This window comes from Epithele typhae (genome assembly GCF_022376455.1).
Source record: "Epithele typhae strain CBS 203.58 chromosome Unknown BXZ73scaffold_69, whole genome shotgun sequence".
In the NCBI taxonomy this organism is placed as follows: Eukaryota; Fungi; Basidiomycota; class Agaricomycetes; order Polyporales; family Epitheliaceae; genus Epithele; species Epithele typhae.
Window position 1 is genome coordinate 18,017 of NW_025954260.1, and position 23,595 is coordinate 41,611.

Below are 23,595 nucleotides of genomic sequence, written 5' to 3' on the forward strand. Positions count from 1 at the left end.
TGCTTGCTCCAGGCCAACCTCTGGCCGCCCATCTCAGCTGCCTCGCCACTCTCGCCTCCCGGGCCACCGCCTACAACGACAACCACACTCTGGACAAGAATGGCAGCGCTCCCCTTCCCAATTCGCGCGTCCCCAAATGGCCTGCGGTATCGAAGCCAACGCCATCCAGCGCCCGGCCGTGCCCCGCCTCGTGTTCCCTGGAATCGCTCCCTGCGAGCAGCCTGCTCTTGATCCCCGCCCATCTAATCTGCCCTCCTCGTCCGCCTCGTCCCACCCCACCCTAGGACACCTCCCATCCACCCCCACAGGCCACTCCGTGGAATGATGATGAACGGGGCCGGAATGTACGACGGTATGCCGCCACTCGTCCCACAGCCCGACGACAACAACTACCATGCCGGCCACCACCCGTCTTCCTTCGACGCCAGCCACTACTTCCCCATGGCCCCCGCTGGGGGCTACCTAGGTGGCAGCCCGATGCCGTATTACACCAACCCCAACTCGTGGCCCTCACCGGATGCGCAGAATATGGGCTTCCCCCAGCGGCCGGGATGGGCGGGGCACCGGTCTGGGGTACGCCTTCCGTCCCCATGTTCTCTCCGATGGCAGGGGTTGGCTTCGTGCCCATGTACCCCATGGCTGGTGTGGTCGGCTCCGAGGGCTGGCCACGCCCGCTAGCGACACCCGAGCCGCCACCACCAGCGGCGGTCGAGACAAGCCCACCCTGGAAGAACCGTGATGACCGCTCCGCGAACGCGACGAACGCCGCGCCGCCCTGGGCCACCAGGGGCACAGTCCCAACGGCGGCGGGTCCTCGCTCTCCCGCAGCCTGTCGCTCTCGTCCAGCCCAGCGTCGACGCTCGGCGGCGCGTCCCTCCGGCGACAGGTATCCCGACCACATCTCGACGGGCAGGAAGCGGAGGCGCGGAAGCGGGCCCCGCGCGAGTGGCGGACGGACTTCTCGCTCAACTCATCGGGGCTCTTGGGTGGCTGCTGGGCTCGCGCGCGAGATCAAGGTCGTTCGGGGGGATGGAGCCCGGTGCGTCTCGTCTCGTCTCGTCTCGTCCCACTGTCCCCATGCGTCTCCGACGCTGACTCCATGCCCGCTCGCAGTGCCGAAGGTGGAGCTGCACCGGTACCTGCAGTACTCAGCTCGCGGCCGCCGATGCACCTCGACTCCGGTACTCGCCCAACGCGCTCAAGTTCCGCGCGATGGGCGACCGGGTGCTGACGAACTTCGACCTCACCCGGTTCGTGTGCGAGCCGCCGCTGCCGCACATGCGCCTCTTCCACGCGCACTTCCCGTGGTACATCGACGTCGAGGCGCAGAACCCGTCCGGGGTGACGCTCTACGAGCTCTTCTACGCGATCTGCGAGTGCATGGCGCGCCAGATCGAGAACGCGGACTACTACAACGTCGAGATGAACACCGAGTCCCGCGGCCGGGTCTCCGAGTCGTGGGGTGCGCGGTGTCGGACGGAGGAGGAGCGGCAGCAGGGCATCCGGCGCGTCGACTTCCTCATGGGCCGGGTCATCATGGAGGGCATCCAGAAGGCGAAGGACGGCTTGTGGGAGATCAAGACGAAGAAACTCCCGGGGTAGCCAGAGATGATTGCGGACTGTCTTGTTTGCTTCATCGGGACCGTTTGTGCTAGAATGGTGTGTATCTCTGTCGTATTTATCATACCCTTGTGTAGCTGCTCGCGTTGTCTTATTCTGTATGGTTCTTGAAGTATCGCATTGTACCAACGTACTCTTGCATCTGTATTACCTTTACTCGCATGTACAATTCCAATCGCACTCAATCGCAACCCCGTCAACCTCGGACGATTGCCAAACCAACAAACACGCGACAACAAGACAAGACCAAGGATTCCAATCTCAGCACTTCGAACAGGTTATCCACCAGATGTCTGTTCCGCAGAGTCCACAACTTCAAGTATGTAAGGCATCATGCACTGGCAACCGCGGCGACACTGAGCTTGATCACCTCACCCGGACCCCCGGACATCGTCGATGTCTTGTTAGTCCGGAGGTCGTTCACGACCTCTGTGCCATGCGCGAGCACACCTCCGTGCAACAGTGACAACGCTGCCGGGTGGAAGGTGGGTGCCACTTCGTGCTTAACGGACGGACTTCGTCTGAGTTCACGAGGCATGCATATAAAATGCATCGGTATATCACCTGTACACAGCCGATGAATAGTGATGGGAAGCCTACCTTGCAAATCTGCCTCAGCAATCCAATGCCCCCGAGCGAGGTTTGACATTTTGTATTCCCAGTCCTTTACTATCTGTATGGTAGCGCAATGGATGGCGGACATGTCGTGTGACCAAAACTACTCCAATGCCTTCCGAAATCCATCTAGCACCCTCCCTGCTCCCACGAACATCCCTCCGACGAGCTTCCCCATCTTCTTCCCCATCGAATGCCGCGGATGTCCATTGCCCCCGGGCGCCACCCCCGCGCTCAGCCCGTACACCGCGACCGCTACACCGAGCACGATCACCGCACCCGCGACCATCGTGCGCCGCTGGAGCACGATGTCCGTGAGCCGCCGCGGCTTCCGCAGCTTCCGCCGCCTGCGCTCCTTCTCCTTCTCCCTTCCTTCTCCCTCTCCTCCTTGCGCTCATCGAGCACGTCCTCTTCGACGTACGGCAAGACGACGAGCTCCGGGCGCGCGCCCATCGCCTCCGCCTCGTCGTCGTCGGGCAGGTCCGCCGCGCGCTCGGACCACGTCCGCATCGCGCTCTGCGGGCCGAGGATCGTCGGGAGCCGAGTGCAGGCGCGTCGGGGGGAAGCGCGCGTAGAGGGCGTCGGCCTCGGTGAGGAGCGCGGTCAGCGAGACACGTGGGCGGCGCGGGCGCGGGTCGGGCCGTCGTCGTCGGAGACGGTCTTGATGACGGAGGTGTCCTCGGCGTCGGCGTCGGAGAGGGAAGGTGCTCGGGGGATGGGGAGCGTGAGATAAGGGCGGCCTTCTCACCTCCATCGTCCAGGTGGACGGGAGCGAAGATTGGGTCGTCCGGTTGAGGTTCTGCCTTAGGCTGGACGATGCACGCATCGATGATTGTCTCCGCATCAAGTTCGCGATGAGGTTCGCGTTCTGGACCGGTTGTATGCTCCAAATCAACCGGGGCTTCGACCAAAACTGGGGACGATGCTTCTAGCAGCACGACGTCGTCAGGGACCGGGATCGTCGCAGGGCCAGGTTCTTCCCCGGAGAGTCCAGTCTGTTCTGCGACGATGGCACCTTGTTCCTCCGCAAGTTCGGGGGTCGTCGTCTGTGTTGCACCCGAAGATTCGTCGGAAGTGGCGAGCACGTCTATAGGCTGGGAACTCGGAGGAAGATCGTCCGTTCTTCCGAGGCTTCCGCAGATCCTCCCGTCTCGGCCAATGGCAAGCAGTGTCGTCACAGGGAGCTTTTGCCTCTTCTCCCTCGACGGCGTGGATCGATGGGGCTTCGGGGGAGTGCTTCGGGGGAACAGGGTCCTGGTTGGGAAGCTCCGGGGCCTCTTCGCCTTCTTCATAGAGATCCGGAAGAACAGTGAGCAGCGAGTGCATCATCCCCTCTTCGCCCTCGTCTTCAAGAAGCTGCACCTCTTCTCGACGGGTGAGAATGAGCTGCAGTGGGGGTGGCGCTGTCAGACGGGCTGAGATATCGTTTCGGGGTGACGTACTGCGGCAGCCAGGTATACAACCGCTATTGGTGGTCTGGACAGGAGGTAATCGAATATATGCTGGATGAGAGGGAGAGTTGGCACATCATGTGAGAATAATGTTAACAGATTAGATAGGGCATAGTATGGTAATGGTGCAGTCCTGTCGTTTCCGTCAGTTGCTGGAAGCTATCTAGTCGGAAAGGAGACTTACCGTTCCAGAGTCGCAGCGAATTGTGAGTCCGCCAAACGCAACAGGTTCTTCAATATCCTGCGGCGAACGTCAGCCATCGCGTGCTTGTTCAGAGGGATATGGCAAAGAAACGAGACACATGGACGTCATTACTCGAAGTGCGCCCTGGTGAATATACGGGAGTTCCGAAGAGCACACGTCCATCAGGGTGCACAATAGTGCTCAGGCTCATGCTAATGCGGGAGCATGCTCATATCACACGCATATACACCCATCCTCGCCGCATACAGTATACACCATCAAGAATCGTGTGCTGTCCCCATGTGGTGGCTACGACAGGGTCTGCGCAAGGGCGCACAAGATGCTACCCATGTCCATACCCTGAAGTGCATTGACACTCAGACAGCACGGTACAGTGCGTGTACATGCACGAGAAGAGTGTGGTGAAACGCACCGGAGTAGTCCAACAACAGGGTCTAGATTGGGACCCATAGAGTCACGCACCCGGTGCAAGCTCAACTTCTCCACCACAGGAAGGTGCATTTCTTTCGGCAGCGTCAGGAAGACAACCGACACTATGTCGTGGTATCCCTGCGGAGTCGGGTAGGTGAGAGTGCGTTGAAAGCCAAAGAACAGTACGCACTTGGAAATAATGTAGTCGCGGTCGCTTGCGGAAGATGGATACAATAAGTCGGTTAAGGGCATTCTGCCGTCGTTCACGGTCATTGGACTGGTCTAGCACCATCTGGTGAACAAGGGCGCTGAGGACGAGGGACGAATGTATTCACCTACTGGATACAGGACGAAACTGCGGTCCGTGTCGAGCTCGATCTGGTGTTCGTCTGTGTGGGGCGTGCCATCCAACTCGCCCTCAATCTCGGGTATGTCCATACTAACTTCTGACCACGCAGAGGACAAGGACAACTCTCGCCGGTCTTCGTAGTAGTGGTCATTCAGATGGACGAGCTTTGGCCTGAGGTTAAGAATAGTTAGTGGTTGTATGCTTTATGCCATGCGCACATGAACTCACCATATCCTCACGCGTTCTTCGCCGAAGCCGTGAGGTTGAAGGCTCAACGTCCGGTAGACCTGCCACTCGAGTGCGTCGATGGGATGAGACTGAGAGGCGGGAGGAATGTCATCGTTCATTCGGAAAGCTTCCGGTCGATGAAAGGAGGTGTCAAAGGAGAGTGGTGGCTGGTCACAGCAGCGGACAAGGATGAGGACGCAGTGAGTGCGCCGGGTGCGGGGAATGTGGCAGCCCGCGCGTCAGGCCGTCGGGAGTCGACGCCAATAGATGGGCCTCCGCGTGAGATAAGATAACGTCAGAATTTCCGAGTCTCGCTGGTCTCACCGTCAGGCTGCCGAAGGCCAATGACTCCCGCCGTCTCTCACCACCCCCACTCGTCATCCCATCCACCGTCTGAATACCCCCCTCTTTCGCCCTGAGAATGAGCACAACAACTACCGTCCAGCAAGATCAGCAGGAGACGTTGGGCATGGCCGTCCCACCCTTCACCGCCCACGCCATCTCAGTATCCCTTCCCACATGGAGAGACAATGTGGGGTATGAAGAAGGAGAGAAGAGGGTGGTGAACGCCATGGTGAACGGCTATCCGCGGTTCTTCATCCATCTCAGCATCCAAAAAGTGAGTATTATGCGCCTGGCTCTGGACGGGATGTTATTTCGACGGGCATTGCCTTCTCTATCCACATCCCCATACTTCATGCGAGCCACAAACTTTGAAATAGGCGACGCAAGGCCATGCGGTTGCGCAGTCTCATAGAGCGCAGCTCCTTTCGCGCGTTTGCGGCTCCTTGGTCACAGGGCCTGTTCGTTCCGTTAATAGTGAACTGACGCCATCTGCAGTTAGCTGGAATCTGCGAGCAAAAGTTCGGGGTGCAGGAAGAGAAGTGCCTTCTTTGTCCCACTCACCGCACCGCCGAACAGTGCCGCACCTTCATCATCGACCGGACAACAAAAGATGGCTCCCCTGCACCAGTACGGCTGGTCCAATTTGCCATGCTTTCCGACGACGAACAGTCATCAACACCATCCATCGAGCTGCATATCGTCCTCTTCCCCGGAGATTTCTTCCCATACGCGAAACAGTTCTGGCAGCACACTGGTCTCGGCATTTCCTCCCGAGTCGCAGACCGCTGTCTGTCGCTCCTCCATGCAGACTCTTCCTCCCCCAGCTCTCCTGTTCTATCATCACCCACGGTCCGCGCACCAGTCAAGCCGGGGAACAGGCACTACGCTTCCAAAAGCTACGGGAGATCGCCCCCTGCCTCGCCGAGTGTCGCCCAGGCCTCTGTTCTTTCGATTACCGACGCTTCCTCTGAACTGTTCAGCAAAGACCACGACAACTACTTGGAGGAGCGCTATGGCCGCAACATGCCTCTCGAGTCCGCCGCCGCGGCCAAGCGCGCTATGCGTCGACGTATCGCCGGTGTATTGGTGCGCGACGCTCCAAACGACTGGCACACCGCAGGCGGAAACGACGCGGAGCTGGGTCCGAGTACCCGTGGAGTTGAAGGCGTGACGGAGGACGACGTTTTCCTGTACCCTACTGGCATGTCGGCGATCTGGAGTGCCCATCAGCTCGCATTGGCAGTGCGGCCCACGGCAAAGAGCATATGCTTCGGGTACGTGCGGCGATGTTTAACTCGTCTTCATATGCTCATCTCGACACAGCTTCCCGTATACGGACACTCTCAAGATCCTCGAGAAGTGGGGGCCCGGCTGCCACTTCTTTGGGAACGGCCTCGACGAAGACATCGATCCCCTTGAAGCAACGCTGCAGCGTGAGCTTGAGGCAAACCCGTCAAGTCCTCCTGCTCTCGCGCTCTTCACCGAGTTCCCTTCGAATCCGCTCCTGCGCTGTGCGGATCTGGCGCGACTACGCAGACTTGCAGACAAATATGACTTCCTGATCGTCGTGGACGAGACGATCGGAAACTTTGTCAACGTCGAGGTCCTCCCGTACGCCGACATGGTTGTCAGCAGCCTCAGCAAGATCTTCTCCGGGGACGCGAACGTCATGGGCGGCAGGTACGCTGTCCTTCTTTTTGTTACGACTCATCGCTGAACCGCTCCTCAGCTTGGTCCTGAACCCACAAGGACGGCACTACGCCGCGCTGAAGGCGCACATGGACTCCGCCTACGAAGACGCGTACTTCGCCGAGGACGCAATCTACATGGAGCGCAACTCGCGCGACTTCCGCCGGCGCGTCGCCGCGATCGACGCGAACACGCTCGCCGTCTGCGAGTTCCTCCGCGCGCGCTCGCTCGTCGCCCCGGTGCCCCCGCCGAACGCGGCCGTCAAGTTCGTGCACTATCCGAAGTGGGAGTCCGCGGCGAACTACGAGCGGCGGCGGCTCCCCGGCGGCGGCTACGGTGGCCTGTTCTCCCTCACGTTCGCGTCCACCGCGGCATCGCGCGCGTTCTTCGACGCGATGCCGTGCTTGAAGGGCCCGAGCCTGGGCACGAACTTCACGCTCGCGTGCCCGTACACGATCCTCGCGCACTACCTCGAGCTCGACTGGGCCGCGAGCTGGGGCGTCGACGAGGGGCTGGTGCGGGTGAGCGTGGGGCTGGAGGACCGGGGGAGGCTGCTGGAAGGAATGGAGGTAGCGCTGAAGGCGGCAGAAGCGGCGGTCGAGCAGGAGGCGCAATCGTAAAGTGGATGGCTAGACGGCCTGACGGAGAGCAGCAGCCCAACACTGTTGTTGCAAGACGCACACATATACCCCGTTCAACTCGGGGACAAAGGCCGGTCCAACCCGGGATGAAACAGTAGACTACTCCAAACATATTATGTATCATAAGCAAATAAAACTCCATCCAACTGGTATAGGTGAGCGCAACCCCCCTCGCAACCCGGACGATGTCAGGCGGTAGACGCCAATAGATTGGGCTCGGTGCAAGATAAGATAATGTCCCGGCCTGTTGCGCGAACACTTCTCAGCTACACATAACGTACACTAGAATCACTGCTCTGATACCTGCCACCCCACTCTCTTTCTCTTGTCCTAATGGCATCTGACGCCCCTCGGTTTCCTGAACTTGTGTCGCAGATCATTATCGTCTCGACTCTACTCCATCACGCCGTCCTTGTCACCAGCCCCCCCAGGCTCAAAGAGGCTCAAATCTATCTCTCCGACGTATGGAATGCTCTCGCGTTCCTCCTGGGCCTTGGGGGCACCGATGACCGGGCCGCTCACGAGGAGGAGGTGGCTGTCGCAGGAACCGTAGAAGCGGGGGCCATAACTGTGTTTATATCCCGCAACACCGGCTCGCGCGAAGATGGCGCCTCGCCACAAGTGTTCAGTTCTCGTGACCCCGAACGAGGTTGGACCCTTCTAAACCGGTCATACGTTTCGATAAAGAGGTGCGTTTCACTCTCCTCTTCAGACCATTCGCTTAATGCAACAGACAGAGGCGCTTTGAACTTTGAGGCCCACATTCAAGACGTTCTCCATGTCATCCGGTACTTTTCCGCCCCCCCGGAACGTCGCTATGAGGGCTTGGCCATTCGTTGTCTCTTTACGTTCATCGTCGTATTTTCCTACTCCGAGCTCCTTTCTCGCATTGAAGACGGCGACAAGTTGTGGATCCACAAGAGCACGGACGCGGAGAGCCGAGGCGAGGAGTCTACACAGATGGAGTTGGAGAAGAAGGGCAAGCAGCTGGAACGAGGCCAACCGGTTCAAGAGGTCGAGACGAGCAAGAAGGGCACGCCGAAGAAGGGCAAGTCGAAGAAGGGCAAGTCGAAGACGGGCAAGCAGGTTGAACGAGCCCAACCGGTTCAGGAGTGCGAAACGAGAAAGCACGGAACGCAGAGCAGGTCCATACGCAAGGTTGCCCCGGTCGGGCAGGGCAAGCTGGCCGAACAGGCTCAGGGCGAACAGGCTGAGCCGGCTGACCTCAATGCGAACCACCTCACGACCCACATCTACCACGTCCTCCGTTCCACCCCACAAACGCACATCCGACCTCCCGGGAGAAGCGTCTCGTTCCGCAGCTTCATGCGGTCCGACCTGGAGAGAGCGGGTCTCACGCCATCTGACTGCGACCCGTCGGACTCGGAACTCACATACTCTGGTACGAACCAGAACGCGAGCCAGTGGGCGAAGGTGGTGATGGACTCCGTGGGAGACATGAGGGGAACTCTGGACGACCTGCGCAAGGACACTTGGCTCTCTGGCTTCGCCCTGTCGGACAAGTACAACTTTTTGTTCGATGCGACGCACGTCTTGCACGAGATCCTGGCTTGCAGCCACGTCGTCGAGGCCCTCCTTAGTCCCCAAGTTCTGGTCGACCTCCGTACCATGCGCGAGCACGCCTTCTAGCAAGAGCGACAAAAATGCACGGTGGAACGTAAGTGCATATCTTGGAGGTTTCGTGAATGGATTTGTTTGATTTGCGGTCAGAGATCATGAAGGGTCTCACCGAAGACAAAATGAACAGCACGGGAGCCACACCAAACAGTACGTGCCTTCTGCACATTCTGCTTGACCTGTAGTTGACTTACTAAATGACCAGGCGCGGCCGACGCTAGAGCTACTGACGACAAGGGGCGTATGTGCTTTTCATAATTCACGTTCGCTGTCCGAGCTAACGATAGTAAGTTTAGTGCCAGATGCATTTGCCAACCCCGACGAGCCACCGGGGGACCGATTCGTCCGTTATCTTCCTTCCCCTCACCATCTTGGAAATCCTGTCTAGATTTTCCAAACAGAGGCCGCAGACCACGAACGACCCGGTCGAGGTGAACGCGGTCTACGTGAAGGACATCCCTTCGGAGTTCAAGCTGCCCCAGCACCCACACCTTCTCGGCAAACTCGAAGAGTTGTGGAAGAAGGCGTCCGCTACTCGCTCTCGCCTTCTCGGTCATCCTGCGGACCCTCGGGATTTTCTATTTATACTGGAACAGCCGTGGGACGAAGGGTCTATCAAGGCGAAAGTGCATGCAGAGGCCTTGCTTATAACTTCCGCCCTGTTGGTGCACAGGGGGGCCATTGAGGAGCGATGACAGGAAGCTCGTGATCTGATACATTCCGTGTTAACAGTAAGGCTACGACATCGCTCGTCTGTTGCGGTTGTTGACCGGTCTCGTCCATCCAGCACAACGAAATCACGTTCGGTGTCACCAAGAAGAGCTGCTTTTGCTGTTCCCTTCTCGCACAGGTAATCGCTGAAAAGGATTCGTCCTCTCCTTCAGCGGCGTCTGTCAAATTCGTTCTCCCCGGCACGCATTCCACGGTCCTCCCGTGGTACCCTCCATCGGGTCTTCCGGAGGACGTGTTGACGAAGATGGCGAGGCGTCTGATGGATGCACTGAAGGGGTTTTCGGAAGCCGCTGCGCAAGGCAGTGCATCTAATCAATGGACGCCTCTGAAAGCTACCGTTGGCATTGCAAGGGGAAGCTCTGAGGACATCCGAGCCAGGTGGAAGGTCCTCCGTGCCCGCCTCGACACTCCAGCGAGCCCGGAGGAGTCTTGAGAGTTATTATATCGGGTTCTTTGCTTTATGTATAGTAGTAGCACAATGGGATGGCAGCAGCCAACGACAAGTCGTGCGACCAAGATCTCATTAGTCTGTCCAAAACCCTCCCTGCACCCACGAACATCCCTCCGACGGGTTTCCTCATCTTCTTCCCCACCGAGTACCGCGGATGCCCACTGCCCCCTGTGCTCAGCCCGTACACTGCGACCGCAACGCCGGGCACGATCACCTCGTCCGCGATCATCGTGCGCCGCTGGAGCACGATGTCCGTGAGCCGCCGCCTGCACGCCTTGTCCTCCTCCCGCTCGTGCTCGTCGAGCACGTCCTCCTCCTCGACGTACGGCAGGAGAATTCGGAGCTCCACGCGCGCGACCACTGCCTCCGCCTCGTGGTCGTGGTCGTGGTCGGGTAGGCCCGCCGCGGGCTCGGACCACGTCCGCATCGCGTTCTACCGGCCGAGAATCGTCGGGAGCGGGCGCGCGGACGCGCTGCGTGTAGAGTGCATCGGCCCGGCCGAGGAGACCCGCGGTCGGCCAAACGCGCGGGCGGCGGGGGCCGGGCTGGGCCGGGGGAGGGCTCGTCGTCGACAGGGACGGTTTTGATGTCGGGCGTGTCCTCGGCGTCTCGTCGGAAAGGGGGAGGCGCCCGGGTGATGGGTAGCGCGCGGTGTGGACGGGCCTTCTCGTCGCCGTCGTCCAGGTGGACTGGGGCGAGGGCTGGTTCAGGTTCTGCTTTGGGATGGATGATGAACGCATCGACGTCAAGGCCGCGCGTTTAGGTTCGCGTTCTGCGCTGAATGTATAACTGGGAATGATGCTTCTGACGGCACGGTGGTGTGAGGGATCGAGTCTTCGGGACCGTCGCTGCGCCGTGTTGTTGCTCGGGGAGCCGCTGACGAGCTGGAGTTGGTCGGCAAGGAGGAACTCGCCCCAGCCCGTGACTGGTGGAATTCCTGGTGGGCCCGCGTACAAGGGTACACGTTGTTCGTTTTGAAGAAATGTCAAATGTATTCATGCCGATGTTCGACATTCTCGGACCTCGCGCTTCGTTGGAACAATGTGCGACGTGACCCTCATACCTCAAGAAGGTCGAGGCTGCCAACCGTCGGCGACTGCTGGAGCGATATATAATTTCGATTGGCGTAACGAACACTCGATAGGGCTTTGCCATATTAATACAGTTGCTCACCCTCCTCGCGTATCCACACTTGGTATCCGTGCGTAGCCCATTGCGTGTTCGAAGGAAGCACTGAAGAGAGTTGAATCAGTTCCATGCGAGAACAGAGTCACAACTTTCGACGCACCCAAAGTTGCCCGCTAGTCGTCCATCGGAAGACGACGAACGAGGGGCATGTCGCTGATGGCGCGCCAGGACAGCGACTTCCATTTCTCGGGGTTCGTCTTCGCGTCGTGAAAGTACGCGAACGCGAGCGCGGTCTGGCGCGCGCAGACCTTGGCGGAGATGCCGCCGACCCCAGTGCCAAAGCCGGTCATGCCGACCGACCGGATGGGGGCGAGGCTCGCGTCAGCGGCCGCTTGACGGTTGTGCCGGTCAATCTCGACAAGGAGGGACCAGACGCAGTTGTGCACGATCTCCTTGTGCCACGAGACGGAGGCCGGGAGGCGCATCGTCGGACAGAGCGCGACATAGCGGCATCCCACCCGATTCGCAGAGCACGGAGTATCGGCGAGCGGAACGAGGGTGCAAGTTCCTGGGGGTGCGAACCCGACCCAGCGCTCGTAGAGGACGGCCTGCGCGACGCGCGTCAGAGCGGATTGGTCCTCCAGGGGCGCGAGAGTCTCGGTGAGGATTTGGTCGAAGCTGCGGGGGAGTCAAGGCTCAGTGCTAGCCTGGACGGCGCTCGGTCACCTACCCTCCGTCGAACCTGCCAAAAGAGTTGGCCGGCGACACGAGACAGTCGAACGTTGTGGTCATCTCCTTGAAGCTGGCGTGGACGAACGAGGTGTGATCCAGGAGATCAGATGGGACAAGGGCCTGAAAAGAGCCCTTCCACTCATCGACGAGGTCCTCATCGATGGAAAAGAGAGTGAATTCCACGGCTTGCATGGCTCGAGGACAGGTCGCGGTCGGGGGCGGTTGGCGCCAATTCACGAGCAGTGGCGAGCAAGGCCACATTCCCACATTCCCGGCAATCGCCGGACGCACCCTCTTAGATGCCGTCATCCTTTCATTGTTGTCTGCGACCTTCGTTCTACTACAGTGTCCCACGGGTCCTTGAGACGCGAAAAACATTCCGGCCGATATCTCTGCGTTTTCGGGTCGGCTGCCACCACGTTTTGGCATTTACATAGCTCTACATAGTGGCTACCTCGATGAATATTTTAGGGCGGATACGATGTGCGAGAGACGAGTCCAACAGGATATGACATATGGTCCCGAAGTCCGCACCCACCCCTCCTTGAGACGGCCCATTTCGGGAAATAGATCATAGATCTCCCACGGCGCGCGTTGGCGCCTAGTCACTTGATCCACCTGAGTCGCGGTCGTGGTGCTCGATGCCGTCCTCCTCCTCGTCCCCATCACACAGGAGTCCGAGTCTGTGATGTATTTCGCTCATTCAGGGTGAGGTTTCTGTGCAGGACACGGAGAGACCAGTCGACACAGCACAACGCGACACCGTGTGAGAGTGTCACGTGGTAGGTGTATGTCGGCCCAACAGACGCCGTTGACCCCGGAATCCCGGGACATGCCCGGCATCACCAGCCCTGTGGTATAATCGCCTGAAATCTCGCAGAGAGAGGGCTAGAGTTAATGGAAGTCATGCCTCGCATTTCCGGAGCTCAGGATGTTTCCATACTCATGATTATATGCCATTTAAGTTTGCTCACACACTCGGAAATGCGAAAACATATTCTCATGATTTCAACTGGCTCTGGAATCAGCTGGGATCATTACTCTAACTACAAGGTGCATCATTGTGCACTGAAAGACCATTTTTTAAACAATTGTAAGCATGTACAAGAGGAGTCATCGTGGTCTGTCTCAAGGACCCGTGGTGTCTCAAGGACCCGTGGGACACTGTACCTACGTCTTGCTGGAGGTACTTCCTGGCGCCATGCACAAACACGGCTTCGAGACGAAGCGACAGGCGAGCGCTCTTTTTTGTGCTCCTGCGTTGAGGTTGTGTCTGAGGACTAGCGTCAAGGTTTGTGTTGAAGGATTGAACGGTCCGCTGGAGATACCGTACCTACTATGAGGTCGGCGGGGGCTGATCATAAACGAGAGTGAGTTTCCATCTGTGTTTTCTGCAAGTGTTGCAGCTGAGGAACGTAAAAGTATCATGCTCACGGCCTCCGACAAACATCGGCTGCAGCGCAGAACACCGTGGCGGGGCAATAAAGCGTCATCTCAAAACAAACTTGGCTCCCCGACCGCCGCTCGTGCGTCCGGCTGACCGCGCTACTCAGCCGGGCCAACGCCCTCTATGCGTAGCGCGCTCACGCTCGCTCTGCAGACGTGGCGACGACGATGAGGCGGAGGCAACAGTCGCGCGCCCGACTCCAAAGGGCCTCTGTGTGGGGTGATATGTGATTGGCCCGACGAAACGAGTGCCCTCACCTCTTTATTAATCTGTACGAGCAGAACAACACATACCAACCGGGCTCGGGGTCACGAGAACTAAACACATGCGGTGAGGCGCCATCTTCATGCGAGCCGGTGTTGCGGGATATGAACACAGTTATGACCCCCGCTTCCACGGCTCTCGCGACAACCACCTCCTCCTCGTGAGCGGCCCGGTCATCGGTGCCCCCAAGGCCCAGGAGGAACGCGAGAGCATTCCATACGTCGGAGACATAGATTTGAGCCTCTTTGAGCCGGGGGGACCTGGTGGCAAGGACGGCGTGATGCAGCAGAGTCGAGACGATAATGACCCGCGACATAAGTTCAGGAAACGGAGGGGCAGCCGATCCCATCGAGACCAGAGGAGAGCAGTGCTTGCAGTATGAGGAATGGCACGTTATGTCTCGTAAAGAGTCGAGAATGCGTCCGACTCGGAGTCGAGGCAGTGCGTGACGTTATTTTATCTTGCACGGAGACCAATCCATTGGCGTCTATCGCACCGCGTCCTGGCAACATTTATCGTCTGCAGTCACCCCGGCCCCCTCCTCTGAGTCCCTCAATTTGCTCCTCATCCAAACAAGAATTTATCCCGAGGTCCCGCTTCTTCCTCCCGGTCCAACTAGTCGTCGTGATTGAGTGGCAGGTCTACCACATGCTACATAAGTCATCGCACGGCTTTGACGCACATGAGGATATCGTATACTTGTATGTTCGTCACACGAGCTGACCTATACACTGACTTGTTTCTCACAGGTAGAGGCTCGCTTTATGGACAAAGGGGCACAAATATAGGCGGTTCTCGGGACTACTGAGGTACGTTCCGCCGGTCGCTTCTAGCTTTCCCAACCAGGACCCCGTTCCCCCGAAGCACTCCCCCGAAGCCTCGTCGATCCACAGCGTCGAGGGAGAAGAGCCAACAGCGCCCCTTGATGACACTGCCTTGCCATTGGCCGAGACGGGAGGATCTGCGGAAGCCTCGGACAGAGCGGACGATCTTCCTCCGGGTTCCCAGCCTACAGACGTGCTCGTCACTTCCGACGAATCTTCGGGTACAACACATACAACAACCCCCGAACTGGCGGAGGAAGAAGGTGTCATCGTCACAGAACAGACTGGGCTCTTCGGAGAGAGCCCTGGCCCTACGACGATCCCGATCCCTGATGACGTCGTACCGCCAGAAGGATCGTCCTCAGTCTTGGTCGACGCCCCGGTCGAACTGAAGCACGCAACCGGTCCAGACGCGAACCTCAACGCGGAATTGATACGGAGGGAACTGTCTATCGATGCGTGCATCGTCCAGTCTAAGGCCGAACCTCGACCGGACCACCCAATCCTCGCTCCCGTCCACCTGAACTCCGACGGAGGTGAGAAGGCCGCCCTAACCTCACGCTCCCCATCTCTCGTCCACCCCGACACCGAAGGTGAAGACACCTCCGTCGTCAAGACCGTCTCCGACGACGACGAGGCGGAGGCGATGGTCGCGCGCCCGGAGCTCATCGTCCTGCCGTACGTCGAGGTGGAAGCGCTCGACGGGCACGAGCGGAAGGAGAAGGAGAAGGAGAAGGAGAAGGAGAAGGAGAGCAGGCGGTGGTCCACGGACATCATGCTCCAGCGGCGCAGGATGGTCGTGGACGCTGTGTACGGGCTCAGCGCGGGGTGCTGGGGGGCAGCGAGCATGTGCGGTGCTCGGCGAGGAGGAAGATGGGGAAGCTTTGTCGGAGTGATGTTCGTGAATCGTGGGTGGGACGAACTGCGGAATGCATCGGAACCGTCTTGTCGCACGTCGCGGCGCGTGGTGGTGAGATTCGACGACGTACATAGTATACAAAATGGGAAGAACTAGAGACACAGGATTTCGTCTCGAGTATTGCACTGTAGCGGTCGTACACGAACTTAACGGCCGTGTTCAATCTCCGGAGTGCCATTCACTGTTCGATACGTCGTCAGCCAATTTCTCAATACTCTCCAGGCAGCGTCGTCCGCATGCGCGTCATCTGATCCCACTTCATGTCCTCCTCCTCCACGACTCTCTTGTCCTCCGTGAGCGCAAGGATCGTCTTGAGGCCCATGGGCTGACCCTCCTCCGCAGTCACGATGTGCTCGTCGACCGCGTCCAGGAACGCGCGCGCGACCGCCGTCTGCTCCGGTGTCATCCACTCCGTCTTGAGCGCCCAGAACGCGCGGTCCGTCGCGTGCGTCACATAACCTGCCCCCACGCGGCGTCAGCGACGATCCCGAAACGGTCAGAAAAGCCACTCACCGAGCGGGCGGAGCTGCTCTGGCGTCCACCGGATCTCGTAACGCACCACCGGGAACCCGGCCGCGAGCATGTCGCGCGCGAACAGCCGCACCGGGAGGTGCACCTGCCCCTCGCTCAGCACCTCGCCAAACGCCCGCGCGGCCTCTTCCGGGGTCGCGGGCTCGCCCTTCTCTGCGAGGTAGATCTTGAGCATCTTCTTGACGACGTCCGTGTGATAGTACCGCTCGAGGTTGCGCTCGACGTCGGCCAGGGTCGACACTGGGTGGGCGATCGAGTACAGGTACCATTCCTCAGAGAGGTCCCCGATGACGACGCTCCGCACGCCGTGGGCGCGCAGACCGCGCGCGAGTCCCCCGGAGCGCTGCCAGTCCATCGTGTCCTCGGGTCCGAGCCACACGGGCTCCCAGGCCCCGCGGTAGGTGCCGTACTCGGTTCCCACCGCGTCGGTCTCGATGAGGTGGGTGAGCTTGGCGAAGGGGACTGAGGTCGTGTCCCGGAGAGCGTCAAGGGAGGCAGGGGACGTCGGATCGAGGTCGAGCGCCCCGCACAACGCGGCGTACTGGGCACGCAACTCGGATGTGGTCTTCGGAGTCGTTCTACATAGATCGTCAGGGAGGACAGGAAGATCGTCTACAAAACGACATACGCGATTGCGTTCGATTGCAAGATTGCGCGATGGAATGGGGCCGACACGCCTTCTGGAAGACGCGATGTGTGATGCAAGATCTGATGGACGGAGTGTGCTCCTGGGACATGTTCAGTGCGAAGGCGAGCAAGTGACTATATGCGCTCATACCGGCAGACAATCCGGTCAATGTCACATTGTTAGGGTCTCCTACATGAAATCACTGTGAATAGGAAAGCCGGAGATGGTACTCGATACGTACCTCCGAAAGCCTGGATGTTTTTTTGAATCCACTGGAGGCCGAGCCATTGGTCCTTAAAGCCGAAGTTGCCTAGGACCTCGGGCTTGTCGCATGCAAGGAATCCGAAGGCGGAGAGTCTGTACCCAATGTTCACCCAGACTTCGTCGCGTTCCGCAGAGACAGATTGCGCTTGCGCGCTGAGCCCGTGTGGGGAACCGAACTGGAGAAAACTAGTAGCATACGCCGTCAGTCCCCGATTATTAGGACACGCCAAGATGGGTGCTTACCCGCCGTGAATGTATACTTTGACGGGGAAACCCGTCTTCTCAGGGAATGAGGATGGTGCGACGATATTTACGAACAGCCTGCATGTCCAGAGTGAGCGACAAGCGAGCACGAGGCAAGATCGGGACGATCTTACGGATCTTCGCTGGGTTCTCCCAAGCCTACTTTGTCCTCGTAAGGCACACCTGCATGTCGCTTGAAGCTCAGAAGCTTGAAGCTTAACAGGACATGAAGCGCTGCTCACTTGCCGCCTGGCCGTCGTTCTTCGGCTGTGCGCAATCTACGCGATCACCTCTCAGATAAGATGTCAGATGACGCCACAAGTACAAGGTGACCTACGTTTACTCTCAAGGATGTACTCCTTGTTTTCGTACTTGTAGTAGGTTGGCAGCGGAACGGGGTCGGCGAATCTCTTGGGTGGTAGCGCATATGGAACCTCTAGTGGAGCAGATCGCGGGCGTTATCAGGGTCAGATCGACCACGCCCCCTAGGAGAGATAGTGCGCACCAAGAAAGACGGCGGCTCCGTTTGCTGCTCTGCGTCCTCGGATCGTCCCGTGTTGGGTGTTCACACTGATCTTCTCCGATGACTGCGCCAACTCCTCCTGCAAATGTGTGTGCGATGCCATCGCAGAGACTTGAGGGCGTCTTGTTGGGAAGGAGCAACGGATGGCGACGTGAGATAAGGCGTGAGACGAGCCTGTTCCAACACCTGATGGTCATAGGGTATACCCGGTCTTGTGACCTGGTCATCTATATATGCTCTGCTAAATACGGACAGGGTATCAGAGCCCTGTATCATGTTCGGTGGAGATGTCCATACCGTTCGGCGAAAAACGCATATATACACCGGAAAAGCGAACATAAGTGCTTCCACGGGTGCTTCACCCTAGCGATAGAGTGATCGGAGTCCCTCTTTACGAAGACCTACTCAGGTCAGCTCGGAATGAACGAGTGACACTCGCACGCACCCTCTCCCTGATCGCGCTCCGCGGATATATACTCCTGCGCTCGCATCGTGACTCCGCTACCCTTCCCAAACCCCCCTATTACTGCTCAGCAATGACGCGGAAGAGGAACCATCGGTTGATGCGCTGTTTGACCGCGACCGTGGGGATTCGACTTGACGACTTTGAAAGGCCGAAACGTCGAGCGCTGAGCGTGTTAATTTGATTCGTGTCCAGGGTATTAGGAGTGATCACAACGGCCTCTGCGGGTTCTGATCTGCCATGGGAATCGTACCTTTGCTCGTAGCGTCTTCAGCAGGGCCAAACTTGACAACGACCCCGACGGCCAACCTGCGACACACAGAAGGTTCGCGCGTTCTGCGGGAGACGCTTGCGTCAGCCAATGAACGCCATCGAGGGAGCCTAGGCTCGATTGCTAACTGCGCACCTTCGCAGCAACGTGATAAAGGATCCTCTGGACTGGAGAACTACGACCCTTGCGCTCGCTTTGCACCTGGCTTTGTTTGACTCGGTCTCCCCTTCGCTAAGATGCGAAAGCCGATGGTGCGACAAGACGATGGGGGCACTGGTCAAAAACTTGATACCAGCGAGCCTCGGAATCTAGGGAGGGAGCAATCAGTCCACCGTGAAAACCAGCGCTGCAGAGGACTGAATGCCTGGGAGGATTGACACGAAGAGCCAGTAGGAACATTGCCGTACGGGCCCTTCCCGTGAGAGCAGGCTCACCACGAGGTGAGTATATGCTGCTCCGCAGGGTCGTGAGAAGGTTTTTGCAGCCTGCAGGGACGAAGAGCAGGAAGTAACGGGGAAAAGCTCTGCTCCAAGGAACGATCGACAGAGAAGAACGTACCTTCGGACCGCTCTAAACTCATAGTCTAACCCGATCCAACGTCTAGCTATCCCAGCGTGCTCCCAGCTGACTGGATCCTTCTGGGGCTGGCTTGGATACATTGACCTAGAGCGTGCGGCCCTTTGGTCTTGAATATTGTGCATACGCCACCTGGCCCGGGGAACGTTCGATGAGAAGTCGCATGAGGTCTGGTCCTTCGCAGACGGCCCAACAGGCACCTATATGCGGACCGCCAAGGATTAAGCTCGCAGGGCATGGAAAGAGACGCGTGGACGCACTGATTGCGCGGGCTCTGGACGCATTGGCCTTGGGCCTCGACGCCCGGGAAAACGACGGTATCAACTTGAAGGTGTCGGCGAGGCCTGTGATTATGCGGGCGGTGGGAACTCGTGAAAAGCGCAGGAGGAGGGAATGTTTACCCTGCAGCAAAACCATCGGGATCTCGGGTCGGAGAGCGGAGGAAGGCAAGGCGCGAGGCGCGCCAGGGCGGGGGGCAGCACCGCGACAGATCGAGCGCGCTCTCGGCCACGTGGGAGTGATACGAAGCTCGATTTTGGACAATCACATGTCAACGCCCACCTTCATATATGCGCTCCTGGACGCCTTCAGCTTATCACGCTTTCGAACCTTCCTCTCGCTCGACCCCCACCTCGTCGCGTTCTACAGAAATGGCCACGCAAACCCAGGAGGCCCCCGCTCAGACCCCTGAGCTCACCATTTTCACCCGCGTCGGCTCCATCCCCCTCGTCGCCGACTCTCTCAACACCATCAATTCCACCCTCACCAACAGCCCGTACACCCGCTCCCCTTACGCGGCCGTCACGACCATCTCGAAGAACGTCCTCACCTACACCGAGCCCCTTCAAAAGCGCCTTTCCCCCATCCTCACCCGCGCCGACGGGTTTGCCAATAAGGGGCTTGATGTCGTCGAGGCCCGCATCCCCTACCCCTTCCACGCCACCACCGAGGAGGTCATCAAAGATCTCAAGGCGAACAGCGACCACGCCAAGGACGTCGCAACGAAGACCATCGATGAGCGTGTCCGCACGCCCGCGATGAACCTCGCGCAGGGCATCGACCAGGTACGCACCCGCTTCAGCGTGCACATTTATATCGCTAACTTCAACGCATACAGCGCTTCGCGCCTATTGTGGACTACTTCGCCGTTGCCGTGAAGCAACTGCAACCGAACGGCACGGTTGATAAGCCTGCCGAGACGGCTCCGGAGACCAAGTACCAGTACCAGCGCGCCTACCACCTCTCGAAGGAGTTCAGCGACCAGCTCTTGACGTACTCGACGGAGCAGATCAACCAGATCCGCGCCCAGAGCGTCATCCTCCAGCGCGCGCAGGCCACCGCTCAGTCCCTGACTGACGTCGCGTCGTCGAGCTACGTCGCGGCACAAAACCGGGTACAGACGCTCAGCGACAACATGCTCCAGGAGTTGCACAAGGTTCAGGTGAGCATGACCCGTGCCGCGGCCGCGATGCGTTCTCACCCATACATTTAGGCTTCCACGTCGGCGCTTCCCGGAACTCTACAGAGCGCGTTCCAGGACGTCTCGGCCAGCCTCTCGTCGACAATCAACGAGCTCTCCGGGATCCTGACGTCACCCGACCCTCTCCCCGAGAAGGCGAACAAGGTCCGCGAGACGGTGCAGGACCGGGTGCAGCCCATTCTAGACACGGCCACGACGCGCGTTCAGGAGATCCTTGGTGCGTTGAAGGCGCGTGTTTCGGAGGAGAAGAAGGAGGTGTCGAACGGCGCAGCGCAGGCAGCGAACGGCAACGGGCACGCGTAGACGCGTCCTCCGTCTCCCCTTGGCATCCAGGCTAGATTACGATCCCCCTATGACTTGATCCCACGTCGCTTCTTTGTCACGGTTCCCTCAAAATTATAGACAGTCGGATGGTAGCGTAGAGCTTATGTATAAGTAGTCCATGTATTGTCGGCCCCCGAGCCTCGCGTCTGCCTGGCCTTGCGCTGTTTTGTCGTTGAGGACGTGTACGCGGGCCCGGTGGAGCGGGCATGTTAATTGAGCTAGTTGGTACGCGATGATGACCTCATAGTTGGCTCGATCTTATCTTATCTTGCCGGTTCGTTTACGTTGTGGGCAGGATCGTCGCCACCGTTCTGAGCGCGGCCTCGCGCGTCGCCCGCGTCCGTGCTCGCATGTAACCCGCTGCCGCGGACGCCTCTCCCCCAGCCTCCGACGCCCTCCTCTCACGCCCTCTCGGACACCGCGATCTGCACTCGACCCCCAATGTCCCTTCCCCGAAGAAGAGTCTCCGTCTCCAGCACGCGGAGCGACTCTCCGCTCGTGTTCGCCACAGCGCCGAACGCCGACTCCGAGGCCTGGCTCGCGGAGTGGAAAGCCGTGTTGGCCAAAGGTGCGCATATCTCGCTTCATAACCACGTCTTTGTGCTTAGGGGATTGCTGTGGTGCTGCTTGCAGACATTATCGACTCGCCCGTCGTGACTGTCGATGCAGACACCAGCGTGGAAGATGCGTGCGAGGTGCGCTGTTCTCTTCAGCTCATCACCCCCACACTGCCAACGATATTCCGTGCGTAGCTGCTGCTCTCCAAGGATCTGGGATGTCTTGCCGTCAAGATACCACCCAACCGTTCGCCAAAGGCCTCTCCCTTCTACGGCCTCTTCGACGTGCGTCTCCTCCCCCTGCTCATGCTCTCCCCGAGTCCTTCCCGCCGTACCCTATCCATGCGCTGACGCGTATGCCCATCTTATGCATATACCACCGCGATGGGACGCATATAGTTTGCGGACGTCAACGCGTTCCTCACCCTTGCTGCGACCCGACACAAGATATCCGTCGAGGCGTTACGCGAGAAGCCGCGAGTGCAGGAGATCCTAGATGCTGCAGGCACCGGGAAGGTACCCGCCTATCTTGTGTCAAGTGCGTTTCATTTACCGCAATTCTAACCCGGTTCTAACACTGGCATGTCTCGAAGACTTGTCTGAGAAGAATCCACTGGAAGTACTGCCTTCCGATGCGAACTTGGTGGATCTACTGGCCGTCTTCGCACGGGGCGCTCATAGAGGTGCGTCTCGATCTGCTCTGCCGCACTGTGCCGGAGTTCACCGGCACCTTTCGCTTCTCCCGTGCCCGCCCTCTGCAAACATCCCCACTGCTCAGCCATAATCCAAGCGGCACCCGCATCGCCATCCAGCTCCCAACCTTACTCCACCTCCGCATACCTCGGCCTCGTCTCCGACCGCGCCCTCCTCGCCTGGCTCACCTTGCACGCCGAGCGCACCCCTTCTCTCCTGCGCTTCCTCTCGGTGCCGCTCACGTCCCTCGCGCTCCCCTCACTGCACCTATATGCGGCCGTCATCGCGGCCAATGCCAGAGACAGCGTGTTGTCGGCTATGCGGCTCATGTGTGACGAGGGCGTGGGCAGCATCGCGGTCGTCGATGAGGAGAGCGGCGGGCTGCTCAGCGCGGTGAGTGTGACTGACATCGGGAGGGTCATCGTGCCGGCGCAGAGTAATGCCATCCTTGGGACGGCGCTGCGGGAATTGGTGGCCAAGATCAAGGTGAGCCTTTTCTTCGCGGAAATGCGCACATAGTGCTGACGAGGCGCATATAGGAACCGGACGGATCGACAGACGGTGCGGACAAGTTCCCGGTATACAGCGTTACGCCGAACAACACGCTCTTCTATACCATGCAGAAGCTCCTTGCCAGTGAGTAGTCTGCACACGCATATATGTCACCCGTGTGTTCACGTCCCTCCCCGCACAGCGAATGCCCACCGCGTCTTCGTCACCGACTCCGACTCGCCCCCTTCGAGCACCTCCAACTTCACCGCGCCCACGCCCAACAACCTCTGCGGCATAGTGTCTGTCGTCGACGGTGCGTCCTTCTGCTGTCATCTCCCGTCTCACGCCCCTGTTCCTGACCCTCCGACCTCCGCGCAGTGCTCTCCTTGTTCGCGCTCACCGCGAACATCCCCGACGTCGACCCGACGCGCATGCAGCGCCACCGTCGCGCGTCCTCGACCTCGTCCGGAGAGTCCCCGTTCGCGGGGCCTGGAGGCGGTTCTCCAGGCCCGTCCCCGCGGCGGTCGAACTCGCGGTCGAGCTCGAGCGGGCGCACCGCCGGTGCGCGCCACCAGCGGCGCGTCGGCAGCTTCGACGCCGCGGGCGTCCCCGCTGTGCTCAAGTGGGCGGAGCGGGTAACGGAGTGACATGAGGATGGAACAGGATGGATGGTGGACGTATCTACAGTATGTACTATACCGTCGTGTTATGCTGAATTGCTTTGTGAGCTCTCGAGGCTGTGTCCATGTATGACCACTGTTAGCTTTCTAATGTATTGTATGGTTCCCGACGCGCGTCGAGCACACTGGGCTTGTGCAACATGTCTTGTCATTTAGGCCGTGATTAGTACATTGTAGACCA

General features: G+C 59.2%; 9 protein-coding genes across 9 annotated transcripts; 6 read left to right on the top strand and 3 right to left on the bottom strand.

Annotated features, from left to right (window-relative positions):
• Positions 1-551: 551 nt before the first annotated feature.
• Positions 552-1,602, top strand: BXZ73DRAFT_92408 (uncharacterized protein; the record flags this gene model as incomplete). Its single annotated transcript, XM_048026351.1, has 4 exons — positions 552-810; positions 852-1,039; positions 1,122-1,181; positions 1,204-1,602. The coding sequence occupies 4 exons, from the start codon at positions 552-554 to the stop codon at positions 1,600-1,602; spliced, it is 906 nt and encodes a 301-aa protein (XP_047873455.1).
• Positions 1,603-2,338: 736 nt separating this feature from the next.
• Positions 2,339-4,998, bottom strand: BXZ73DRAFT_92409 (rab-GTPase-TBC domain-containing protein; the record flags this gene model as incomplete). Its single annotated transcript, XM_048026352.1, has 10 exons — positions 2,339-2,582; positions 2,657-2,821; positions 3,058-3,385; positions 3,414-3,621; positions 3,678-3,819; positions 3,871-3,927; positions 4,304-4,440; positions 4,493-4,584; positions 4,638-4,822; positions 4,880-4,998. The coding sequence occupies 10 exons, from the start codon at positions 4,996-4,998 to the stop codon at positions 2,339-2,341; spliced, it is 1,677 nt and encodes a 558-aa protein (XP_047873456.1).
• A 302-nt stretch (positions 4,999-5,300) lies between these two features.
• Positions 5,301-7,533, top strand: BXZ73DRAFT_53505 (PLP-dependent transferase; the record flags this gene model as incomplete). The annotated part of the gene is made up of 4 exons (XM_048021012.1): positions 5,301-5,498; positions 5,720-6,498; positions 6,548-6,904; positions 6,954-7,533. 4 exons carry the CDS (start codon positions 5,301-5,303, stop codon positions 7,531-7,533), a joined length of 1,914 nt encoding a protein of 637 aa, XP_047873457.1.
• Positions 7,534-7,887: 354 nt separating this feature from the next.
• Positions 7,888-9,887, top strand: BXZ73DRAFT_80921 (uncharacterized protein; the record flags this gene model as incomplete). Its single annotated transcript, XM_048023383.1, has 6 exons — positions 7,888-8,243; positions 8,292-9,178; positions 9,286-9,342; positions 9,398-9,433; positions 9,480-9,535; positions 9,594-9,887. 6 exons carry the CDS (start codon positions 7,888-7,890, stop codon positions 9,885-9,887), a joined length of 1,686 nt encoding a protein of 561 aa, XP_047873458.1.
• A 1,789-nt stretch (positions 9,888-11,676) lies between these two features.
• Positions 11,677-12,427, bottom strand: BXZ73DRAFT_92411 (macro domain-like protein; the record flags this gene model as incomplete). Its single annotated transcript, XM_048026353.1, has 2 exons — positions 11,677-12,181; positions 12,234-12,427. 2 exons carry the CDS (start codon positions 12,425-12,427, stop codon positions 11,677-11,679), a joined length of 699 nt encoding a protein of 232 aa, XP_047873459.1.
• Positions 12,428-14,028: 1,601 nt separating this feature from the next.
• BXZ73DRAFT_105643 (uncharacterized protein) lies at positions 14,029-15,666 on the top strand (the record flags this gene model as incomplete). The annotated part of the gene is made up of 3 exons (XM_048016338.1): positions 14,029-14,223; positions 14,793-15,578; positions 15,637-15,666. The coding sequence occupies 3 exons, from the start codon at positions 14,029-14,031 to the stop codon at positions 15,664-15,666; spliced, it is 1,011 nt and encodes a 336-aa protein (XP_047873460.1).
• Positions 15,667-15,897: 231 nt separating this feature from the next.
• Positions 15,898-17,981, bottom strand: BXZ73DRAFT_53515 (carboxylesterase; the record flags this gene model as incomplete). The annotated part of the gene is made up of 10 exons (XM_048021015.1): positions 15,898-16,148; positions 16,203-16,798; positions 16,849-16,948; positions 16,999-17,037; positions 17,090-17,298; positions 17,356-17,433; positions 17,490-17,538; positions 17,598-17,633; positions 17,693-17,791; positions 17,861-17,981. 10 exons carry the CDS (start codon positions 17,979-17,981, stop codon positions 15,898-15,900), a joined length of 1,578 nt encoding a protein of 525 aa, XP_047873461.1.
• Positions 17,982-19,838: 1,857 nt separating this feature from the next.
• BXZ73DRAFT_53500 (uncharacterized protein) lies at positions 19,839-20,971 on the top strand (the record flags this gene model as incomplete). The annotated part of the gene is made up of 3 exons (XM_048021010.1): positions 19,839-20,252; positions 20,306-20,629; positions 20,681-20,971. 3 exons carry the CDS (start codon positions 19,839-19,841, stop codon positions 20,969-20,971), a joined length of 1,029 nt encoding a protein of 342 aa, XP_047873462.1.
• Positions 20,972-21,433: 462 nt separating this feature from the next.
• On the top strand, positions 21,434-23,381 carry BXZ73DRAFT_53489 (uncharacterized protein; the record flags this gene model as incomplete). The annotated part of the gene is made up of 9 exons (XM_048021009.1): positions 21,434-21,560; positions 21,626-21,687; positions 21,745-21,834; positions 21,949-22,087; positions 22,143-22,232; positions 22,328-22,728; positions 22,782-22,878; positions 22,937-23,047; positions 23,113-23,381. The coding sequence occupies 9 exons, from the start codon at positions 21,434-21,436 to the stop codon at positions 23,379-23,381; spliced, it is 1,386 nt and encodes a 461-aa protein (XP_047873463.1).
• Positions 23,382-23,595: the final 214 nt, after the last annotated feature.